The sequence below is a fragment of the Lingula anatina genome, chromosome 1 (genome assembly GCF_051362555.1).
Source record: "Lingula anatina isolate TDL-2025a chromosome 1, LinAna3.0, whole genome shotgun sequence".
NCBI lineage: Eukaryota > Metazoa > Brachiopoda > Lingulata > Lingulida > Lingulidae > Lingula > Lingula anatina.
This window is the reverse complement of record NC_141767.1, coordinates 69,487,682-69,508,535: the sequence shown is the minus strand read 5'-3', so window position 1 is coordinate 69,508,535 and position 20,854 is coordinate 69,487,682. Positions and strand designations below refer to the sequence as shown.

The window sequence follows — 20,854 nt, the reverse complement described above, 5'->3', positions numbered from 1 at the left end:
ACAAAATAAATCTTGTAAGTAGGTGAGAAAATATATGTCACTGACCTGCACCATACTTCCTGTTTGATGGCTGATCATTGACACAACAAGGAAATTGAGTTGGGTGATTTTCTACATTATTTGACCAATCATAGGTCGGAGACAGCTGATTGTCATAAATATTGATAATTAGTAATTACCGAGGATGCCCCTGTTTGGCAAGAAGAAAAGGGAGCAGCTTGTGGAGCAGCCGCAAGCGACGAACCAGGAACCGCCTTCCGCACCTCCACCGGGGGAGATGAGCAACGCTGTGTCCCAGGCTAATGGGTCGGCTACCAAAGGGGGCCAAAAACCAAACGTTCAACCAGCAGCACAGCAAAACAACAGGCCTAAATTAGTGTTCCATTGTCAGCAAGCCCACGGCAGTCCCACAGGCATTATTACAGGTTTCACAAATGTGAAGGAACTGTATCAAAAAATAGCAGAATGCTACGATATGCCTGCCTCAGAGGTATGTGATGGTTGAATTGAATTATTTTCATTAATTCATTTAGGGTGTTGTCTCAGTTGACAAACATTTTTTTATTTGTTGATAGCAGCTTTTTGAATTACAGGCACATTTATTATAACGTTTACAATCTGTTGACATATCCATTTCCATTACCTCTTCACAGATCAATAGCCTGCGCTCTGTTCACTTTTTCTCAAGGTTTTAAGCAAGCTATGATCTAACAGTGTCACAAGCGTGACATTGCATAAATATTGAAATGACTTACAACTGCGCACTGCCTTTTAGAAGTCAATTGCAGACTCCCATGAAGAAATGTGGGTGTGTCATAAAACTGTTTGCTTATATGTCTCTTTACATGCTTGTCTTTTCTTTATTTTTTGGATTATGACAGGATTATGAGAATATACAATGTTTTAAGGTGGATAATTTTAAATATTAATTTTTATTAATTAATATTTTTAATTATCTTAAGGGCTTTTAATGGATAAGACATAAATGTTTTCTACTTAATTGTCTTATTAGTCATTTTGTAAAATTGATTTTTAAAGCCCCTCTTTACAGTGTGTGTGTATATGTGTGTGCATGTGTGTGTGTGTGTGTTTAAGCATGCGCATTTGTTTGAATGGGTACAGCTTGATATTGACATCTTGGCAGACAGGCAGAGAATCACAGAAATAGATAACCATACGTGACACAAAGTTATTGGTGCAGTGATTGTATATATTGATTATCTGACACATATCCTCAAATTTTTCAGATAATATTGTAATGTTGTCTTGTGTCTATGGCAACTGTATCACCTTAGTGATAAATTGTTTCATCTGGAAGAAGTAGGGAGTCATGTATGTCTGATTGTGATTTGAACTACATGCAATGACATGTTAGTAGACTTGTACTGAATAGTTTCTGTTAAAGCACTTGCACATACTCAATATTAACCAGAAGTCAACATGGATCAATATAGAAAGCTGTTTTTTTACACGGCTGTAGCTTTTCCCACATTTTCAGAGACTGCCTGTTTTATTGAAATAATGCTTGTCATGTAATGTCCATAAAGAAACCACATCAGAAATAGAATGGTTTGGATAGAAGTTAATGAAGCATCAGGTTTTCTTTCTCCTCAAGTGTAGTATATTAAATGTATCAAGCTCAGAACTCTAATTGAATGAAATATATTCTGTGGATTTTTATCTAGATTGATAAATTTAATGCATATGTAATATTTATCATATACAACAATTTGTCATTTGCAAAATTGCAAGAAAAATACTAAAAGCATATAGACCTTTTGCTATAACATCACAACTCCATGGAGATTTTAAAAAAATGCCAATCCTGTATGTTACATTACTGAACTATAATTTTGTCATTGTTTGCTTTCAGATTTTGTTTTGCACTCTGAATACACACAAAGTGGACATGGCACGGCTTTTAGGAGGCCAGATAGGTCTGGAAGATTTCATATTTGCACACGTCAAAGGCCAACCAAAAGAAGTGGATATTACCAAATCGGAAGAAGCACTAGGTCTCACAATAACAGATAACGGTGCAGGTTATGCCTTTATAAAACGTATCAAGGAAGGAAGTGTCATGGACAAAGTGCCTCTGATAGATGTTGGAGATCACATAGAAAAGATAAATGAAACAAGTTTAGTAGGCAGCAGGCATTATGAAGTTGCAAAAATGTTGAAAGAAATCCCAGTAGGAACTACCTTCACAATGAGGGTGGTGGGACCCATGAAGTCAGGATTTTGTAAGTATGCCTTTGGCCATTTTCAAAGATGTTGCTGAAATTGAATTTATCATTGTCTGTTTTCACAAAAGGGAGATGCAAATTGAAGGCTCTCATAATCAAGATATATCAGCTGTTGAGTTATATAGATCCTTTCATACAGCCATTCAACAGCTGTAACATTGTTTAATACTGTCAGTCCAATATTTTTAAGTCTACCAGCAACCTTTATCAGGGAAGGAAGAGTTGGCATCAAACATCAGTTTTGCTGTTTTCCTGTGTATTGGTTTTTGCTTGGTTTGCTAATTAAAGAGTTACATGGTGAAAATAGAGCTGGGGATTAGATATAATGCAGTGATCTTATGGTATAAAGGATCCTTGAACTTCTACCAGGACCAGAGAGACTTTTTTCGCTACATATTCACAGATATTTTCACATTTCTGCACCAGCAAAATTTTTCCACAGAATTTCAAAATTGACAGTTTCTCTCAGTTGTCCCTGGAAAACAGGACCCTAAATTGTCGATTGAACAATTTTGTTTGGTTTTATATGTGAGGACATTTAATCAGACTCTGCACTCATGGTCTATGTTTGCGCCTCATTAATCATGCATTAGGATCTCCTGCCTTCATTATAACTAGGGTGACATAAAACTAATTTCCAGCTTGCATATTATTTCACACTTATTTCATGCTTATTGCAATGCACCTTCCCTAACCCTTAGAACTGGTCTGATGTACATTTGTCACTTGTCACAATACTACAACAAGTAACAATACAAAGGGCTTATAGGGATAGCAACTCTTATTTTTGGTAGGAAAGTGCTATAAAACTGATTTTTTCTGGGGTAAACAATGATTTCACACACAAATTACATATGGTTAATGGATTGGTTTTGACATTCAAAGTTAGTCGTTTTTTAAGTGTGTTTTTTTAATTTATGGAGGGTAGCCATCTATGAATCTGCACATGGTTCCATGGCAAGCACAGATTTCAGAATAATTGTGATAACTGCCCTTTTGGTGGTAAAAAGAAATTTTATTATATTTCTATGCATTGTTTACAATATATTTGAATTGGTTCAATATGAAGAGTTGTTATCCCTTTAAACTGGTGTCATCTGTGCATGCTTTTTAATATTGTTTGCTTATAGAATTGGTCTTAATATAGAACATCAATAATTACAGCTAATATTGGTCCGTCATCTGGTGGTAAGAAAGGAGGAAGCAACTATGGGTCAGGAAAAGAGACGCTGAGACTACGATCAAAGGGGCCAGCAACAGTAGAAGTAGTGAGTAGAAATTGTTGAACAGCATCATTGTACAACTGTCAGTGTCCTTAGAATGAAAAAAGGCTATAGAATTGATAGAAGGCTCAAGCAAAAAAAAAAAAAAAAAGGCATATTTTTCAATATTAATGTATACATATTCCTTTTCATCACCTACCTGGACAGGTGCGGGTATTGATTTTTATTGCATGTCACACGGATCATATTTCTATGCAGTATAATAAAGAGATGGCTTTGTGTTGTTTGCCTGTTTTACTTTGTAATAATATCATCTGAGAATGAGCAGTGCATTAAGCTGATTGAAACGGATAGTGTGTGTGTGTGTGTGTGTGTGTGTGTGTGTGTGCACAAATGATTATATGTATGTAGGCATGATTTCACAAAACTATTTTGGTACAGTTTATTAGTACCACCAGCATGTACGCTGGTGGTACTCATGGTTTTAGTCCCAACCCGTATCGTACGGCTCCGCCAGCTCCGTTAGCTCCGCCGGCTCCATAAGCACCGCCGGCTCCGCAGGGTGGCGTGGGATACAAGTCACCGTTACCGCTTCTCCTCCTAGACCACGCGGACCTGTGTCCCCATCTCTTGGATTTAGGTCACATATAATCTCAACTTGACCCCCCTGGTTTTTTTGTCTCAGTCAGTGCATTCACTTGGGCGTGACACTCAATGAAATGCACCTTTCTCAAATTTTTTGAAAATTCAATGCTATATATCTCCTAAACAGAAGGAATTATGGGAAAAATTAGTATAGAAGTCTGACCGAAAGTCACATATGAGGATTTCAAATATGCCTTCGGATTTGACCTTTGATCTTTTTTTCAAGGTCAAACAGGCCAAAATTTTCTAAAAATGGGAATTTTTTGCAAAAAAACTTTTATTTGTGCCGAATTTCAGAAACAACACAGAGTTTAGCACTCATATTATAGTGAGGGGATGCAATTAGGAACTCCTTTCATCTTTGGGAGTTTGGGGTCAATCGGTGCATTTTCATGGGAGAAACGGCCATAAGATGCCAAAACTTAAAACTCGCCATAATTCTGGAACTGTAAATGCTAGAGACCTCTTGTTTTTTGCATTATGTAGAGCTTGTCAAACGCAATACTGGAGGTGGTGTCCATTTTTTTGGTGCGATACGGTCAAGGAGTTGTGCTATATCAAAAAGCACAACTCAGCAATATTCAATGGTGAAAATAAAATGTGAAATACTCCAAAAGTAGCTGAGATACACCCATAGTTACCATTGAACTTGAATAGGAAGTCATATACTGGCAATGTAACTGTGACCTTGAAATTGACCTTCGACCTACTTTTTACCATGAACTGAACTTTGCAATTTTTCTATCCCTTATATCTCCAAAACTATCAGAGATAAACCCATAGTTACTATTGAACTTGAATAGGAAGTCACATACTAACAATCTAACTGTGACCTTGAAATTGACCTTTGACCTACTTTTCACCATGCACTGAACTTTGCAATTTTTCCATCTCTTTTATCTCCAATACTGGCAGAGATACACCCATGGTTACTTTTGAACTTGAATAGGGAGTCTTATGCTGAACATCTGTCACATTTAAATTGACCTTTGACCTTCTTTTCACCATGAACTGAACTTTGCAAATTTTCTATCCCTTATATATCCAAAACTGGCAGAGATAGGCCTATTTCTTTCTTTCAATATATATGCAACACTGATAATGCATTTCAAAGAAAACTGTCAAGCCTATTCTCTTGAAAATCGGCTTGATCAGACGATTTTTATAAAAGTTGTGCTGTTTTTTTTATTTTAGGGGAAGGGGCATATTTCTTGTATTGTTTATTGCATTTTGAAGAGCTTGTGAAACACAACACTGGTGGTTGTTCCTGTTTGTTTTTGGTTTTCCATACGAATGCGCTTACTCCAGCTGGTGGTACAATATCCAGAGGCGGTATTGCCTCTCTGATCCTCTAGTTATCATTTAAATTCATTATAAGTCCACATCTTTGTTTCTTTTGTCTGTCATATGAAATTTATGTTTTTTAGCCTGATGAGGTAGTGAGTGTGGCCACAGACAAGATCAACTCACTGTTAGAGTCCTTCATGGGAATAAATGATACAGAATTATGTAAGTGTAGTTTTTATTATAAAAAATTATAAAATATGATTCTGGAAATATAGGTGATGATCCATATGTTTCTGTTTACATTTTATCATCATAGAATATAATTTCAAAATAATGTCTAGTGCCTTAAGCTTGTTAACACAAATGTTGCTTATATAAAAAGAAGAAGAGAATGACCATGTGTATCAGATGTTGTAATAGCACATAATCATATAGGTGATTATGGTCAAGTTATATGTCTTTGACCCCAAAAACTTGCTTCATATAGCATGGCGTTCAATATTAGGTAGTTTACATTATGATACAGTCAAAACTATTGTTTTGGTAAGGGAAGAATAGAAGCACTCTTATGCTGGTCGGTACAAGTAGCGATTTTTAGATAAGATATTTATAGCTTTAGGTTAAAGGGACTTGTATTTGTCCACATACTTGACAAAACTACAAACCCCAAAGGGCACAAAGACTGCATAGAAAAGTATTATATTTATGTGTCTGTAACTTTTGAAAAATTAATCACTCCTAATGTCTTAAACATGTTTTCCTCCAAAACTAGACTATTTGATGTAATGAATTTAATCTGATTTTTTTTATAATCAGTTTTGACAGCAAAACTCGGTTTTATTTGTACATTTATTTAACACAATGAGATATATTTGAGTAATACATTAGACTTTTTTTCCACTTTGTCGCAGTCTGATAGCATGTTGGCTTCTGTACATACTACACATTCCAACATCACGCAAAGGAAACAGCTTATCTCAACTTTTGTAATAGGGCTACTAACTGCAGTGCACCCTTCCAAAGTCTGTGACCTAGTATTGAGAAGTGAGGTTGAGGATGAAACCCTGTGAATATTGACAATAGAAATTAAAGGTTGGCTTGTGTAATAAAGAGACTAAAGAGATTCAAGGGTCACAGCTGTTCCTCTGGACTCTATAAAACAGCTGAAAGATTTTAATTAATGTCTCATAACATTTTGCATTTCCCTCCTGTCAGGATGATATTTGCAGTGACTTGAGCACATTTACAAAGGAAAGCACTAAATAATATGTACAACTTTTAAAAATCAAATCTGTCTCATTTGAATGGATTTTCTGTGTCCATGGAGGTGATGTGTATGCAGTATAAAATCCCACCCATTAAACCAAAAGGGTTAATTCCCTGTGTACACACACATATGGCTTGATGAGTCATACAAAATCAGTACAGGTGTAAAAATTAGGTGAAATTACTGAATTCTTTAGTTATGATAAGTCTTGTTCGACAATGGGCTCACTGAAAAGAACTATTTTAAATTGAATGGACTAGACACACCTTGTTAACTACTGCTGACATGCTTTGTGTTTTCTATTTCAGCTCAGACAATCTGGGAAATCGGCAGTCAAAAAGACAACCCTCACGATTTTGCATTAGCCATGGATAACTCGGACCTGGGGATGTTTGGCTTTACAGATGACTTTGTTTTTGATTTGTGGGGTGCGATTTCTGATGCCAAGAGCGGCCGACTTAAAGAAGTAGCAGAATTCAGTGAGCAGTTTTAGTACTAGTCCACATGAAGATTAACAATAGTCATTACCCAGGTTTATACCTTTTTAATGCCAAGAAGCTTGTACCACGCCTACAAAAATGTGATTCAGATGTATATTTATGACCACATAAGGGGTATTACACAGCACAGGGACCAGAAACCTTATTAAAGGTTGTCATGTTAAGAAAAGATGCATTTTAGGTAGCAGCATCACTACTTATTTGAATCTTTTAGAAATGGGGATGGTGCAGCTCAATTAATGTTTATTGTTGTGATTGTTGATGATGTGTAGATATGGAGTTATATTGCAGTGTGGCTTCAAGTGGCAGTTATCTTTTCATAAGTGCTTTTTTCTCGATGTTGTTATTGCTATTCATAAAAGAAAGACTGATAGCAAGATGTAGGAACTTTTGCTTATGTTTGCAATTGTAGGTTATTTAATCCAATTTGAGCTTCAGAGTAAGGCCTAAGGACTGTATTATAGCCACTCACTATATGCCAATGGGAATCACAGCAATGTGTCTGTTCTGCAGCTTATCAGATCAAGGATGCCTGTTCTGTATTTAGCCAAATTAAATGAAATTCGGTTAAACCAATCTGCAGATTTAAATGTTAGGAGCACTATGTAAAAATTTTGGCAAGGTTACTTCTTGTGCACATATACAAGTGCATATTGTGTTCACTTAATTGTTTATTACACTGTCTTGCTTTCTTATTCATTTTTTGGTAGGTACCATATTTAATCAGAATTTAGCTATATTTAATTGTTAGTGCACTTTGAATGTTATTGTTGTGGAAACAGTTTCCTCATGTCTAAGTATAATTATTATAGCTTGTTTGCTTCATGCTGCATTCCTTGGTAGTTGATGATAATGGGACCAAGAAAGACATGAAATGTGATAACTTCTTGTTATTATTTATGAAAATTTATAATTGCAGATTTATAATCATTGAAAGTGGATGTGATGAAAAATGTGTGAAGACAGTATTTTCTGGCAAGACAAGCCTTTCAATGGTATTTTTTGTACCTAGTAGGTAATCATTTAAATTGGGGAGATCTCAGTAACTATCCATATAGCTATATGGTCTAATGGGAATAAGCCTTAAAAGTAGTTTTTACAGTTGCTTTAAGATAATGTGCGGCATAACTGACTACAAAAGTACAAGCTTTAATATAAAGGTGTTTGTTCCTGTGAGAGTCCAAGCACATGGACAATACAGGAGTGAGGAGGGAGTCATTTCCTACAGCTGATACACTGGAGACAAGCTGTGTCCTAGATGTTACAGTGGACATAAGTACAGCAATGTACAGACATGGATTTTGTCAGACTATTATCAATGATAGATGGAAAATAAGAAATTAAAAAGGCACAATAATATAAACATTATGCCAGACTCTCAAGATAATGAATAAAACCAAGGTTGGGAATAATTGATTTTAAGTGTATGAAGGTTTTAAAAGATGATTTAGCTAGGGAAATCAGAACTATGAAATGGAGTGTTTTATCACGTCTTTATCATGTTTTATCACGGGAGTAGTTTACCCTCTTTCTGTTATGTAGATCATAGACGTATTGTGAAAGCTGCAATCACATTATTTACTTTGATTTTACCTTGATTAATGTTACAGATTCCAGATACTTTTTTTCCAGAATGTTACTGTGAGCAAGGTTTGGTATTGTTGATCTTTCTCACTTCAAAGTAGCATGTTTGATGTCTTACTATGTTATCTTGGAAAGAAATTATGTAAAGAGAGTGATAGTTTTCATATTATATTGTATAATGGAATTATTTGATCCATTCTATTACATTTCTGTGAAAATTGAGTCAACCCAACTCTTTCAATGAGTATTGTTTTGTATATTGATAAGATCTTGATTGCAATCATTCCATTGATTTTATATTATATCAAGTCTTTTTGTTTAATATGACCTTGGTTGTATGTTGCATCTCTTTATCGTGTGTACAAAGTTTATTTAAGCAGTGCATACTTCTATTATGGGTGCAATGTACAAAATTTGAAGCCTTTATTCCAGCATTCATAGGCATTTCTTGATTAAGAGCATTATTAATATTTAATATATAGCAGATAATTGCCCTTTCATTTCACCATTACAGAAATGGTTATACCATGTCGTTCAGATTGTGTCTTGTTCACTACAATCAAAACTATCTAGTCAACACTTCCTTTTGTTAAAGGTTATCTTTGCAAAAATAAGTTTTAGTGTAGATTTCTACTTCTTCGTGCCATGGGATAGAGTAGATTGTCCACACTTTCTTTTTTTTCCTGCTCTGTCATGCAATTCACGTCTGGCACTTGCATTTTAGTGAAAAAGAGAAGTCTACAAACTTACCTTTTATCTCATCAAATGTTTTAAGTACTAATAGAGCCCAAATTCCATATATTTCTATATGTAAGCACATTATTTGTGTAATAAACTGTGATTGATCACTTAAGACTTGTTGAGTCTCTTTAGTGTATTTGTTCAAACATTTGAAATTTATTGAGATGTTGTCTTGGTGACAAACGAAGTTTTTGGTTGAAGTGTGTGTGTGTAAGGGGTGAGGGGGGGTCGGATTTCACATGGGGAGGGGGTTGGCAGGGGAAAAGCAAATTAAATTTTCAAGACATCACTGAAATAAGCCTTAATTTTTTTATTACGATAAGTGGGCATGAAATAAAATCCTGTCATAAACCAGGCTATTAGAAATGATGTCATGTAGGCTGTCCCAAGGTGGACAAACCAATATAATGTTCAACAGTTGGATTCAACTTCTGCTCCACACTGTCACTCCACCTTTTCAAATATCAGTGCAGTTATCCTTTTAAGACAAAAAAGAATGAAATGTATCCTTAATATCCAGAATTCAGTTCACAGCTGTCCATTGTGTAATTTGAAAAACATAATCCTTCTCTGCCACAGCCCTCAAGAGATTAGCAGTATTCTTTACATCATCTAAAAAGACAAAATAAAACAATCTGACATTGTCTGACTGGATTAAATCAATTCAACACTTTTGAAAATCATAAGTTGTTTTTGAAACATTACATACAGTGACTACACTGCAACCAGACAACCCTGGTACATGTAACAGTTCTCATACTATTAGGCCCCATTCAGAATGAAAGATCCCCAAATAGCTTATAAAATCTTGCATTTCAACTACAAATTCATACGAATAAATGGATTAATCCTGTAATGGTCTCTCTGCCTCTCACATGCCTCCCAACGCGTCATCCCTGCAGGGGCACAGTTATTAAATCTCAGCTCCATTCGACCAGACGTATGAGGAGGCATGTGAGAGGTGGAGAAAAAAATGACAAGATTAAGCAGTCTTCCTTTCATGTAGGGTCTGCCATATTTGAGCTTTGGACCAGTTGATACTCGGATCTTCTATTCTGAATGGCCCCTTAGACCCCATTTCCAGAGATTAGATCAATCTACTTTAGATCAACCTAACTCCCTGGGGGTTCACGCTAAATAGCTGTCAGCTGGGCGGGCACGAAAGTTAATTACCCTCTTACAGCTTGAAGTAGGCGGGACGGACATTTAAGCCGGATTATCTGACAGTAATCTAGTGAGACTCCCCGCGGGGATAGATCGATCTAAAAGCTCTGGGAATACAGCCTTATACTACCATCCTGGCAGGGGTACAATCTGGGAACATCAGGTTCGGTTACCATTAAAATTGAACCCATCAACATGAGGTCCACAAGTAGCTTATAAAATCTTGCATTTCAACTACGAAATCATATGGATAATTGGATTTGCCACATACTTTTTCAGACATGCACGCTGAATGATTTCAAGTAGGTATTGTTGTTCAACAGATGGAGCCTTTCCTTTCAAATGCATTTTATAAAATTTTACCCTTTTATGTAAGAAGTCTAATGTGATTTCCCCTAAAAAGCCCTCCATGAAATTTTTATTTTTTCACTTCCATGACTGCCTCCCATGGTTCATTTATTAAAAATTTTATCTGTGAATGTCTTTAAAGAATGACCTCTGTAAGATGATATTACCTAAGCCACTATGATGACGACCAATGTGTTCTACATTCATAACTTGAAGGGCATGGAAAAAACTTCGAGGATATATCCCTGTCACATCACTTACAGGCTGGGAAAAAAAGAAAGATGGGAAATGAATCTCATGAACATAGAACATTGTTGCAAGGCTTGATTGACTTCTATGATATGTATTGAAACCTAGTACATGAACAATTAGCCTGTAAATGTCACTATAACATATGCATGTAGTGCTCATTACACTTATTACATCTTTAACATTAGGAGTGCTTTTTCCGAGAATGTACTTCCTGAGTAAACAGTCAATATACCCGTAACCATGACTGAGACAGTGCAAGATGACAGATATCATAATTTACAATTACCCTTTTAATATTTATCCATTCCTTAAAATAAGCTGGCACTGGGATGTTAAAGTATGCACAGTTTCGAGGAAGTCTGAAAAAATATTTGTTATATTATCACAAACAAACAAAAAACTAATAAACAAACAATTTAATTAAACCAATATTAGACATTTATAAGGTGATTGGAGAAATGCATAGATAAAAGGTTCATTTTAGAGACTTGAAACCAAATCATATGACACAAAAGGACTTCAGTAAGTTATCTGTTCAAATCTATATACAAACTTTAAAATTCATTTGATTTCTGTTTTTTTATTGAATTGTTCACACTTACAATTTCCCTAAATCCCAATCGCCATATGTAACAAATGCAAATTTTACACCATCATCTAGTAGCCCTTCTTTAAGCATCCATGTGTCGAACTTCTGAAATTACATCATTAATTTATTAACAACTTATACCAATATCAATTCACAAGTTTAAATTCAAACTACAATCACTATAAAACAAATATATATCCCTGCTTAAACCTTATCTTCATAAACAGTCACTGCATGAACATTATGGACTGGAAAAGAGAGGAAAACATAGGATGCCAAAAGAAAAAAATACTGGCAATGATTTTAAGTGAATGAATAAATGAATGAATAAAATCAGGTATACATTATGAATGCAATTTATATTTTTTATATTGTTAGGTATTCTTAACTATATTTAAAAGACATCAAAATAATTCTGAAAAATATAATGAAAAATCTATTCTTACTTTTAGTACTTCTTTGATATCTGGTTGATTTTCTACCATTGGTTGCAGAATACCTGTAAGCTGGTAAAATAGGTTTAAAATTAGCAAAACACCACTCACCCAGTTCTTAGTCATATTCTGCTTATTTTGAAGAATTTGTTTAGAAAAGAAATAAGACAATTATGTATTGATCTTTAAAAAAGAAATAAATGTGTCCTAAAATATAATTAACTTAGAAAGACAAATTGTTACTGACACAAAACCTTTCAGTGTGACAAATTATCTAGTAGGAGAATTTTTTAAATACCTTTGTGCAAAAAGCTGACAATGTTGGATGAACCTGTGGGCGAACATAATGATAAAACAATGCTTCTGTTTTCCAGGTATTTGAATTTATTTTAACAACGGGAAATTCTATTATTTCCTGAAAAGAAAAAAAATGAGATTTAAACAAGCATGTCTGATGTTGTTAATCCATGAGACCAGTCCTCATTGAAAAAGTAGGATTTACACGTTTCACAAGAATGACCCAAATGACCCTGAAAAAATCGGAATTCCAAGGAAAGTCCAAAAAGTCTCATCAGTGCATGTATAACCTACTGGTAAGCGCTCCAGCGGGAGTGTCTTATTTCAACCTATGTATAACTGTGACAGCAAATGCAGATTTAGCTATAGACATTTTAGTTATGATGAATCTCAGTGGTGAAATCCAATCATGATTTTTGCACTGAAAGAAAAGGTATATCCTGGATTGTTGTGGCATGCTATCTCTGACCAATTTTATCTTTAAAGTGCTGGTATGGCAATAGTATTTCACTATAAATATTAAAGCATAGTTATGCAATGTTAATTGATTAATACAGTTTAATCTCATCAATTGCCTGTGAAATTTAAATCTTTTATAGCCTTTTACAGGCGATTACTTGTGCTAGTATCCCAGATAGCAGGACTCAAACAACTTTTCTATAATTCTAATATTTATGTCTTCTGTCATACCATTCCTTTAATTTTAATACTTGCCTGAACTTCAACTTTTTCGTCAACAATAGAACCATCATCACACGTTGCTTCGAAATCTAGAACCAAAAAGTAATCAAAAAGTTGTTTTGGGGTTGGTTTTTGTGCAATTTCAATCTCTCTCAATGCATCTAGAGCCGATTTCCGTCCTACAGGCACTTTAGGTTCTTTCTTCGTTGGTTTTAATGCAGGCCGAGCTGATTTAGACCTGCTTCTGTTCGTTAAAAACCTCGCATGACAGATAAACTGCGGTATCCCGACAGATCGACAGAGAAACACACTCCTTGACACAGAGAGCAGCATGTGTGCAGCATCCAGTGAGTGACCTGAAAATGGCCTTGACCTAAGACTGACATCTCGTTCTTTATCACATGACAGCCTTCTTTAACTATGCATGTAATCTTTAGATACTTTGATATTTCGCATAACACTGATGACATGCAAGGAGATTACATATCTCACAGTGCGCAGAACAATTCTCATATATGCTCACAGCCGTACTACACACCTAAAACAGGAAGCATCAGGACACGAGATTATTCGAGATTTCCAGGTCGCACCTGCTCATCAAAATGGCGAGTTTCGTGGTAAAGTAACTTCTCCTTAACGTTATCAAATGTATTGGATTATATTAAGGTAAGAACGAAGGACCAGACATAGAACTAGTTGATGGATAAATGTTTCTGTGCCATCTGTGTCAATGCATGGATAATATATTACTTATGTACCTGTGCAAATGTCTATGCAAAGCACAGCAATGATAAATAATCTCCAGGGCCCAGTCTGTCTAGTTCCTTCACCTGTACAGGAGAGACCCCGGGGTTAGGGGCACGTTGAGCAGACACAGGCTGACTTCTGCAGACGATACCATGGTTTTTCGCTCTAATTATTTCATTTTTATCGGGGTTCTACTGTCATTTGTGAGGAAGGTGCGTCATGTCGGGATGAGTCATCAAGGCTAAAAATAGACAAATCTGCTGTCATTGATTTAGAATATGTGCAACTTATATTATTTGCCTTACCTTAGAAACTAATAGCTGGTCGTTGGTAAATGGAACATTAAGGGTAATGTGTCTTTAAGAATCCTGTTTTAAAAGTACCATTGTTTAAAGAATTGTTTTATGGTATTAATAAATGTCATGTTTCATTCTAAATGCATATCAGTGATTATGTTTCTTCAGTTTGCATCAAATTATATGTGACATTTTTAATGCAGTTTATTTCTTAGATAAACTTAAATGACAATATTTTGATGAAAACACTTGTTTATAGATATTAAAAGGCAGCCATTATTTTAAGCAGAATTGTTGCAAGTGCTTTATATGTAGTTTGTTTCTGTGATATAGATTGGGTCTTTTGTGATAAATATTGAAAATTTGATAGATGGTGAAGATGATTACAGATATTGGAATGTTTATTAAAATATGAAATGTTAGACATACAGTTGAGAAGACTGATGTGTGTTTGAGGTTTGTTAATTGATATCAACTTTCATTAGCAAAACTTAAAATTGTACAAAGCTTGGTGCCAACACAGAATGGGGGTCATAAATTTGTTAGAAGTTTATCAAAAATCTAAAATTATGTTCTTGTATTGGCATGTGTTTGATGTACTAAATGTTTGTAACAATAACTCATATATGTAACAAATCTGTTTAAAACTAAATGTCATCTCATAAATGAAAATTATCAAACACAAGCCAAAAATCTTTCAAACCGTTAATGGTATGAAAGATTTTTCAGGTTGTGTTTGATAATTTTCATTTATGATTTAAGTACCAAGCTATTGAACATTTTTTCTTTTAATGTCACCTCCTTTCAGTCAAATAAGGCAGTGAAAATGATAAAAACTATATTTGATTTGATTTCAGGTTCCTAGAATATTTTTTTTTCAATCAAACATGTCTTATCTCTCTCTCTCTCTCTCTCTCTCTCTCTCTCTCTCTCTCTCTCTCTCTCTCTCTCTCTCTCTCTCTCTCTCTCTCTCTCTCTCTCTCTCTCTCTCTCTCTCTCTCTCTCTCTCTCTCTCTCTCTATATATATATATATATATATATATATATATATATATATATATATAGGCGAAGCAGTAAACAGCTGCCCAGTGCACCTAAATGAGTGCCCTGGCAAGTGACAGACCCAGTTGTTGAAGTTGGTTTAAGATCTGTTACAGTATTGATTTAGCCTTCTTTTCCATGCTCAACTAAGTGTGAGAGATGGGTGGGGGTAGGTATTTTAAATGGAATAAGTTTTTCCACCTAATAATCATTTTAGGTCTTTTTCAAAGTCTTCCCTTGCTTTTCAGAATCTGGTAAAAGATGGAGAAGTTTGCCATAGATTTGGATAAAGTTTTGGATGAATTTGAACTGAATGAAGGTATTGATCTTACATTGAATTATTTTCTGTTGTAAAAGCATTCTGTTGCTGCGTCCAGGTCAGACAGAGATGGGTACTGTCGTATGCACAGACATGTCATCAGAGCTCATGTGACAGGCAGCATTAACATTGGATAATATATAGAACATGTCTGTCCTTGCTATTGTGCTATGGTTAAAGTCTAAGTCTTAGCGATAGCATAAAAAATTGCTTTCTCTTTAGATTCATGAATATAAAAACAAATGAGCTCTATGTACATAAGTCATGTTTCATGCTTATCACGTCAACATTTTTACATGACAACATAAGGAAAACAGTATCTTGTGTAAATGTTTAACTAAAGATGGTGTTTTTTATTCAAAAGAGCAATGATATCTATCATTTATCTTTGCAGTATTTAGACAAATGTTTGTTTACAGTACAGTTTATAAGCAGTAACATTTTATGTGTAAATGTGAGTTAAACTAAAGTATACATTTCAGACGATGCTTCAGAAGTAGCCCCAGGAAAGGAGATCAAAGCCAGCGGTTTGGAGGACTTCCTGAAGGCCAGTGGGGAGACCCCATACAGCCTCATTCCTCCATTAGAACCCCCCGAACAGTTCCATACACCAGTTGCCAAGCTCAGGTCCAATGATGGTCCAGACACGAGGTTGAGATATGACTCTCCCTTTCAGACACCACCAGACACTCTTGACTTAGATGACGCAGACTTTGGTCCGTCTCCGCTCAGACCTCCTATAACATTGGAGCCTGCTGCTCCCGACTTGTCTACCCCCAGTCAGAATGGGGTGTCTGAAATACACCAGTTCAGTAGTCAAACCCAGTCACGTGGTCCAAGTTTAAGTAGCAATCTGTACAATAATAATATTTCTACACCACCAATTTCTGAAACCAGGACTTCTCCCTATTTGACTGGAAACAATGGGAGGTCTTTAGATAAGTCTGATGCAGCTGTTCCTGTGATGACCTTGTCCCAACAGTTCACACCGGGTCAGCTTCCTCCAGAAGCCAGGATTATTAATGACATTAATTCTGTCAGCACAGGAAAGCTGACAACAGGGCCAGTGGCTGTCAATGAAAAGTACACAGTTGCAATATCACAGACACCAAAGGCTCTTAACACTGCCAGGCCTAACAAGGCACAGAATGCAAATCTTTCTAGTCAAAATAAAAACATTAACCATGGACCTGAACATGGTTATCATTATACAAATTTGAATGGAGCACCTGGCTTCCCGGTGATGGGGGGCTTTAACAGTATAAACAGTCTACCAGGATCAGGAGTACAAAATCAAAATGTGTTATCAAATGAGGTTAGAAATGCCACAGGTTTAAACAGAAATGAAGGACAGGGGTATGGAAGTTTAGATCTTGATACCAAAGATAAAATTGAAGTTGAAAAAATGAGTAAAAACTTTGAGCAACAAGATTCCTCTTCTACAGAGAGTAGTGTGGAATCGGGTTTCGGATCACCCCAGAGCACTTCTGCTGCCATACCCAGAGGTTTTGGTATGTCGGAAATGGATTTAGAATCTATTAAGCAAACAAAAGGAGGAGAAGCAATAGACACAACATATCATCATCATCATCATCACCATCAAGAACAGGCCAGTGAAGGGCTCTCTGTAAATAACCTAGCCAGCATTGTGACACAGGCGCTCTTGGGAGATAATGAAAACACAGCAATTGAAAGGAGTGAAGAAATCTCCTCTTGTGGTCCAGAAAGTGGTCAGGGAATTTGGACTGAAAGCAATGTGGCTGTAAACTCGTGTACAGACAATTCCAGTTCAGGTAGTCAAGCTCAGCATGCTACTAGTTTGAGACCACAGACTGTAGAAGCTCGAACCAAGGTTGGTTTTGGAGATTTAGATGATATTGAGGTCACTGAAGGTGACTTGGATGCTCTTTTAGAGGATTTTAATATGACAGATGAAAACAAACAGCTGCAGCAAAATTCATTTCCAAAAGCGACAGACATTCACACTGAACTAAAACAGGTAGACAAGAGAGAAACTTGGAAACCAATTGAGAGGGACTCTGGGGTGAGCTTGTCTCGGGACTCGGGTACACTGGCAATAGAATCTGAGGTTGCCTCAGTGAAAGGTAGCACGTCGTATCCAGGTGGACATATGCCCACGCCCATGGACGATCCTGGGTTTGGGAAGATTCCTGGTTATGTAGATACACATGATGCAATAGTCGAGGAAGAGGAAGACGAGAGCAAGGCAGTTACTGAAACTTATGTGCAGCCTGAAAGATTGAATGCTGCCCATCAAGCGCCAGCGCGTGTCCAAACAGTAAATGCTATCAAAAGTCAAGAGTCTGGTTTGAAAGAGTCAACACCTGCACCAAAAGGAGAGAATTCAGGCCAGGATGACCAGGTTACCATGGAAAACAGCACAACAGCAGCTTTATCCCCAGTTAAAGATTTGCCATTATCATCATCATCAACAGAAGCAGCATCAACATCAGCATTACCCTCACCTAGCAAGTTTGCCAGTATCCAGACTGTGCAAGCATTCACTGCCAGCTCCAGTCCATCTCACAGTGCCCACAGTCCATCCAAGGTGACCAGTGATGGACAACAGACCAGGTCAGGATATTCTCCAGCCTCACCTCCCCAGTCGCCATGGTCACCGCAGGAGCCACAAGTACGACAGAAAGAAACTGGACAGATGAAGAGACCTAATAGTCTGTTAGGTTTGTCCACTGTGTCTCTTCCTCCTCCAACCTTTAGCCCCAGTGCAGCAACAGCAAGGTCTCCTGGGCAAGAACCACAAATTGGCGGAAGGCCCCGCCACGTTGATGCTATGGAGAATCCACATGACATCGTTAATGGGCAAATAGCAGAGCAAAATAGACAGCAGCTCAAGAAAAAACAAATGAACCTCAATATTAAAAGTGTACAGAACAGTAATGAATCAGGCATGGACGTTCATCCTGAAAGGGGTCTCCATGATGGTAATAATACGGAATGCTCCGTGGGTGATTTGATAGACAATAATACACTCTGTGATACAGACACCGTGGGTGTTCCCTTAGTGTTCCCAGGGAGGCCTAACCCAGATTGGTCTCAGACGCAGACCCAAGTGGTGCCAGAAGCAAGGTCTTCTTCACCAACATCAGCACCAGTGCAGGGAGATGGGGGAGAGAGTGTTGGGGTCAACCCCATGGGTCCTGGCCATGCTTCTCCCAGTCAGATACCAGGTGATACAGCGGCAGTAGATGTCCAACCTGTGTATGATGAAGATGGGGCATCAGCGGCACCTCCAAGGCAAAAACGTCCAACCAGCTTGAATTTACCTCCCAGAGATGTGCGTGTGAGGGCAGAAGATGACACGGTCCGGCCTCACTCTATGGACATGGCGCAGTTGGCAGAAGAGGCTGGAATACGACCAGGTGGGCTGAGCAGACATGCTAAAAATGTCCATTTTACCAGTTACGTCTGCCAAAATTTTTGAGTTATTAAGCATATAGAACAATATCAATCAGGAATAAACTTGTTTGTTCTGTTCTTTCAAGAAATTTTTGTTGTTAGTTGAATATTTAGCTTATAACTTTCCAGTAGATTTTTGGTAGGTGGTAGAGAATATATCTCATAAATTTGGCTGTGTGTTATGAAACTCGAGTTCTACTTTCTGGTGAAAGCAATGCTCCATTTAATTAATATCAATTCCAGACATTGTGGATGAGATTATTGAGCCGTCAGATGATGGCAGTTTCCCAGTGGTTCCTCCTGTGACCACCCAGCTTGGGAAGGTGGGTCCCCTGTGGATCCCCGACAGTGAGGCGGCCACCTGTATGAACTGTAACAGTAGGTTCACCTTCACACGGAGAAGACACCACTGCAGGGCCTGTGGCAAGGTAGACACCATTCCCACAGATATTTGGATCGATCCATCTCCATGGGGAGTCTCACTAAATTGCTATCAATTTTACCAGCTTAAATGTCTGTCACGCCTAGGAAAGCTGTTAGGGGTAATTATCTTTACCCCCTAGCTGATTTAGTAGGTGTGGCTCTCATTTAAGCCGGCAAGCAATTTAGTGAGACTCCCCAGGGAGTTAGACCGATCGATCTTAGCATGGGAACCCGGTCATAGCGACCATTGGTCTGATGTCATTTTGAAGGAAAACATAGTTTTTATAATAATTATACCAAATTGTAAAAATATTAATTTTGTTTGTTTGATTTGTTTGATGTCAGTATGAATGGAAAATGTTTTTTTATTCTGATAACACACAATTGTAGAAAAGAATATTTTCATTTGTGATTTGCTTGAATTTGTCGGTCAACATTATGAATTGAAAAAAAAATGAATTTTTTAATAGTAATAACAAATCATTAAAAAATTTCTGTTGTTGGGATAATGTTGTCACTATGAATGGAAAAAGGAAGGGTTAATATTTTTTTTGAGTAATAACCAAATTGTAGAAAAAAATATTTTCATTATTTTGCTGGTAGAAACAATTCTGAAGGAGAGGCAAGAGTTTTTGTCACCATTTCATTGGAATGCTGATTTTTCTGTGTTCCAGGTATTTTGTGCTCCGTGTTGTAATTTGAAAATCAAACTACATTACTTGGAGAACAAAGATGGCAGAGTGTGCAGAAGTTGCTATGACATTATAAATAGAGGTTAGTTTAAAACTCAAGCTTTTGCCCGTTTTGCTACAGGGAAGTCATGTTGATTATTTTGGTGATATGCATTAAATAATTAATGACAAAGCTTTCTAAATGTGATTTGTTTTTTTTTTTAGTAAAAATTATAGGTTTTTAAAATAGTTGAGGTGTTCGTAAGAGACACACTACTCAAAAGTTCATATATTTAAAGTGATTGTATGTATTCTTTGTAATTTCTCAGTAGAAACTAATTGAAATGGGTCATATGTTGTATTCTCAGTAGAAACTAATTGAAATGGGTCATATGTTGTATTTTCTCTTTTGAGAATGGTTTGGCAGTAGGTAGTTACAGTTCAGTGTATTATTAGCACAAAGTGCTCAGTGGTGATTTTCTTGGGATAATGTTGTTTTCATTAATAACATCTCAGAATGTTTCAGAAATTTTGTGGTTATGTTTTCAAAGAGGCTAGGCTTTAAGTTGTACAGTAAATTTGCACTTGGAATACACTTTTGTAAGACAATATGGTTTTGTTAAGCCCAATAAGATTATGTAAAAAAATTAACCAGTCGCT

At 36.5% G+C, this 20,854-nt stretch overlaps 3 protein-coding genes across 6 annotated transcripts in view; 2 read left to right on the top strand and 1 right to left on the bottom strand.

The window, feature by feature from the left end:
• Positions 1-33: 33 nt before the first annotated feature.
• Positions 34-9,605, top strand: LOC106174891 (PDZ domain-containing protein GIPC1). Its single transcript, XM_013556656.2, has 5 exons — positions 34-490; positions 1,874-2,243; positions 3,411-3,514; positions 5,542-5,623; positions 6,977-9,605. The coding sequence occupies exons 1-5, from the start codon at positions 185-187 to the stop codon at positions 7,159-7,161; spliced, it is 1,047 nt and encodes a 348-aa protein (XP_013412110.1). The 5' UTR covers positions 34-184; the 3' UTR covers positions 7,162-9,605.
• A 178-nt stretch (positions 9,606-9,783) lies between these two features.
• On the bottom strand, positions 9,784-13,591 carry LOC106174874 (ERI1 exoribonuclease 3). Its single transcript, XM_013556615.2, has 7 exons — positions 13,292-13,591; positions 12,579-12,695; positions 12,293-12,352; positions 11,860-11,951; positions 11,544-11,616; positions 11,173-11,269; positions 9,784-10,105 (listed from the first exon to the last, which is right to left on the bottom strand). The coding sequence occupies exons 1-7, from the start codon at positions 13,589-13,591 to the stop codon at positions 10,017-10,019; spliced, it is 828 nt and encodes a 275-aa protein (XP_013412069.1). The 3' UTR covers positions 9,784-10,016.
• Positions 13,592-13,753: 162 nt separating this feature from the next.
• LOC106174873 (uncharacterized) overlaps positions 13,754-20,854 on the top strand; it is a 17,086-nt gene continuing 9,985 nt past the window's right edge. For 3 of the 4 annotated variants that reach the window (XM_087000164.1, XM_013556614.2, XM_013556612.2), the window contains exons 1-5: positions 13,754-13,924; positions 15,592-15,662; positions 16,145-19,063; positions 19,344-19,528; positions 20,198-20,297. In XM_087000164.1, coding sequence (XP_086856290.1) covers positions 15,605-15,662; positions 16,145-19,063; positions 19,344-19,528; positions 20,198-20,297 — 3,262 coding nt within the window. In that variant the 5' untranslated portion in view covers positions 13,754-13,924; positions 15,592-15,604. Of the gene's footprint in view, positions 13,925-13,951; positions 14,354-15,591; positions 15,663-16,144; positions 19,064-19,343; positions 19,529-20,197; positions 20,298-20,854 lie in introns of those variants that run through there. The other variant, XM_013556613.2, reaches the window with a different exon arrangement.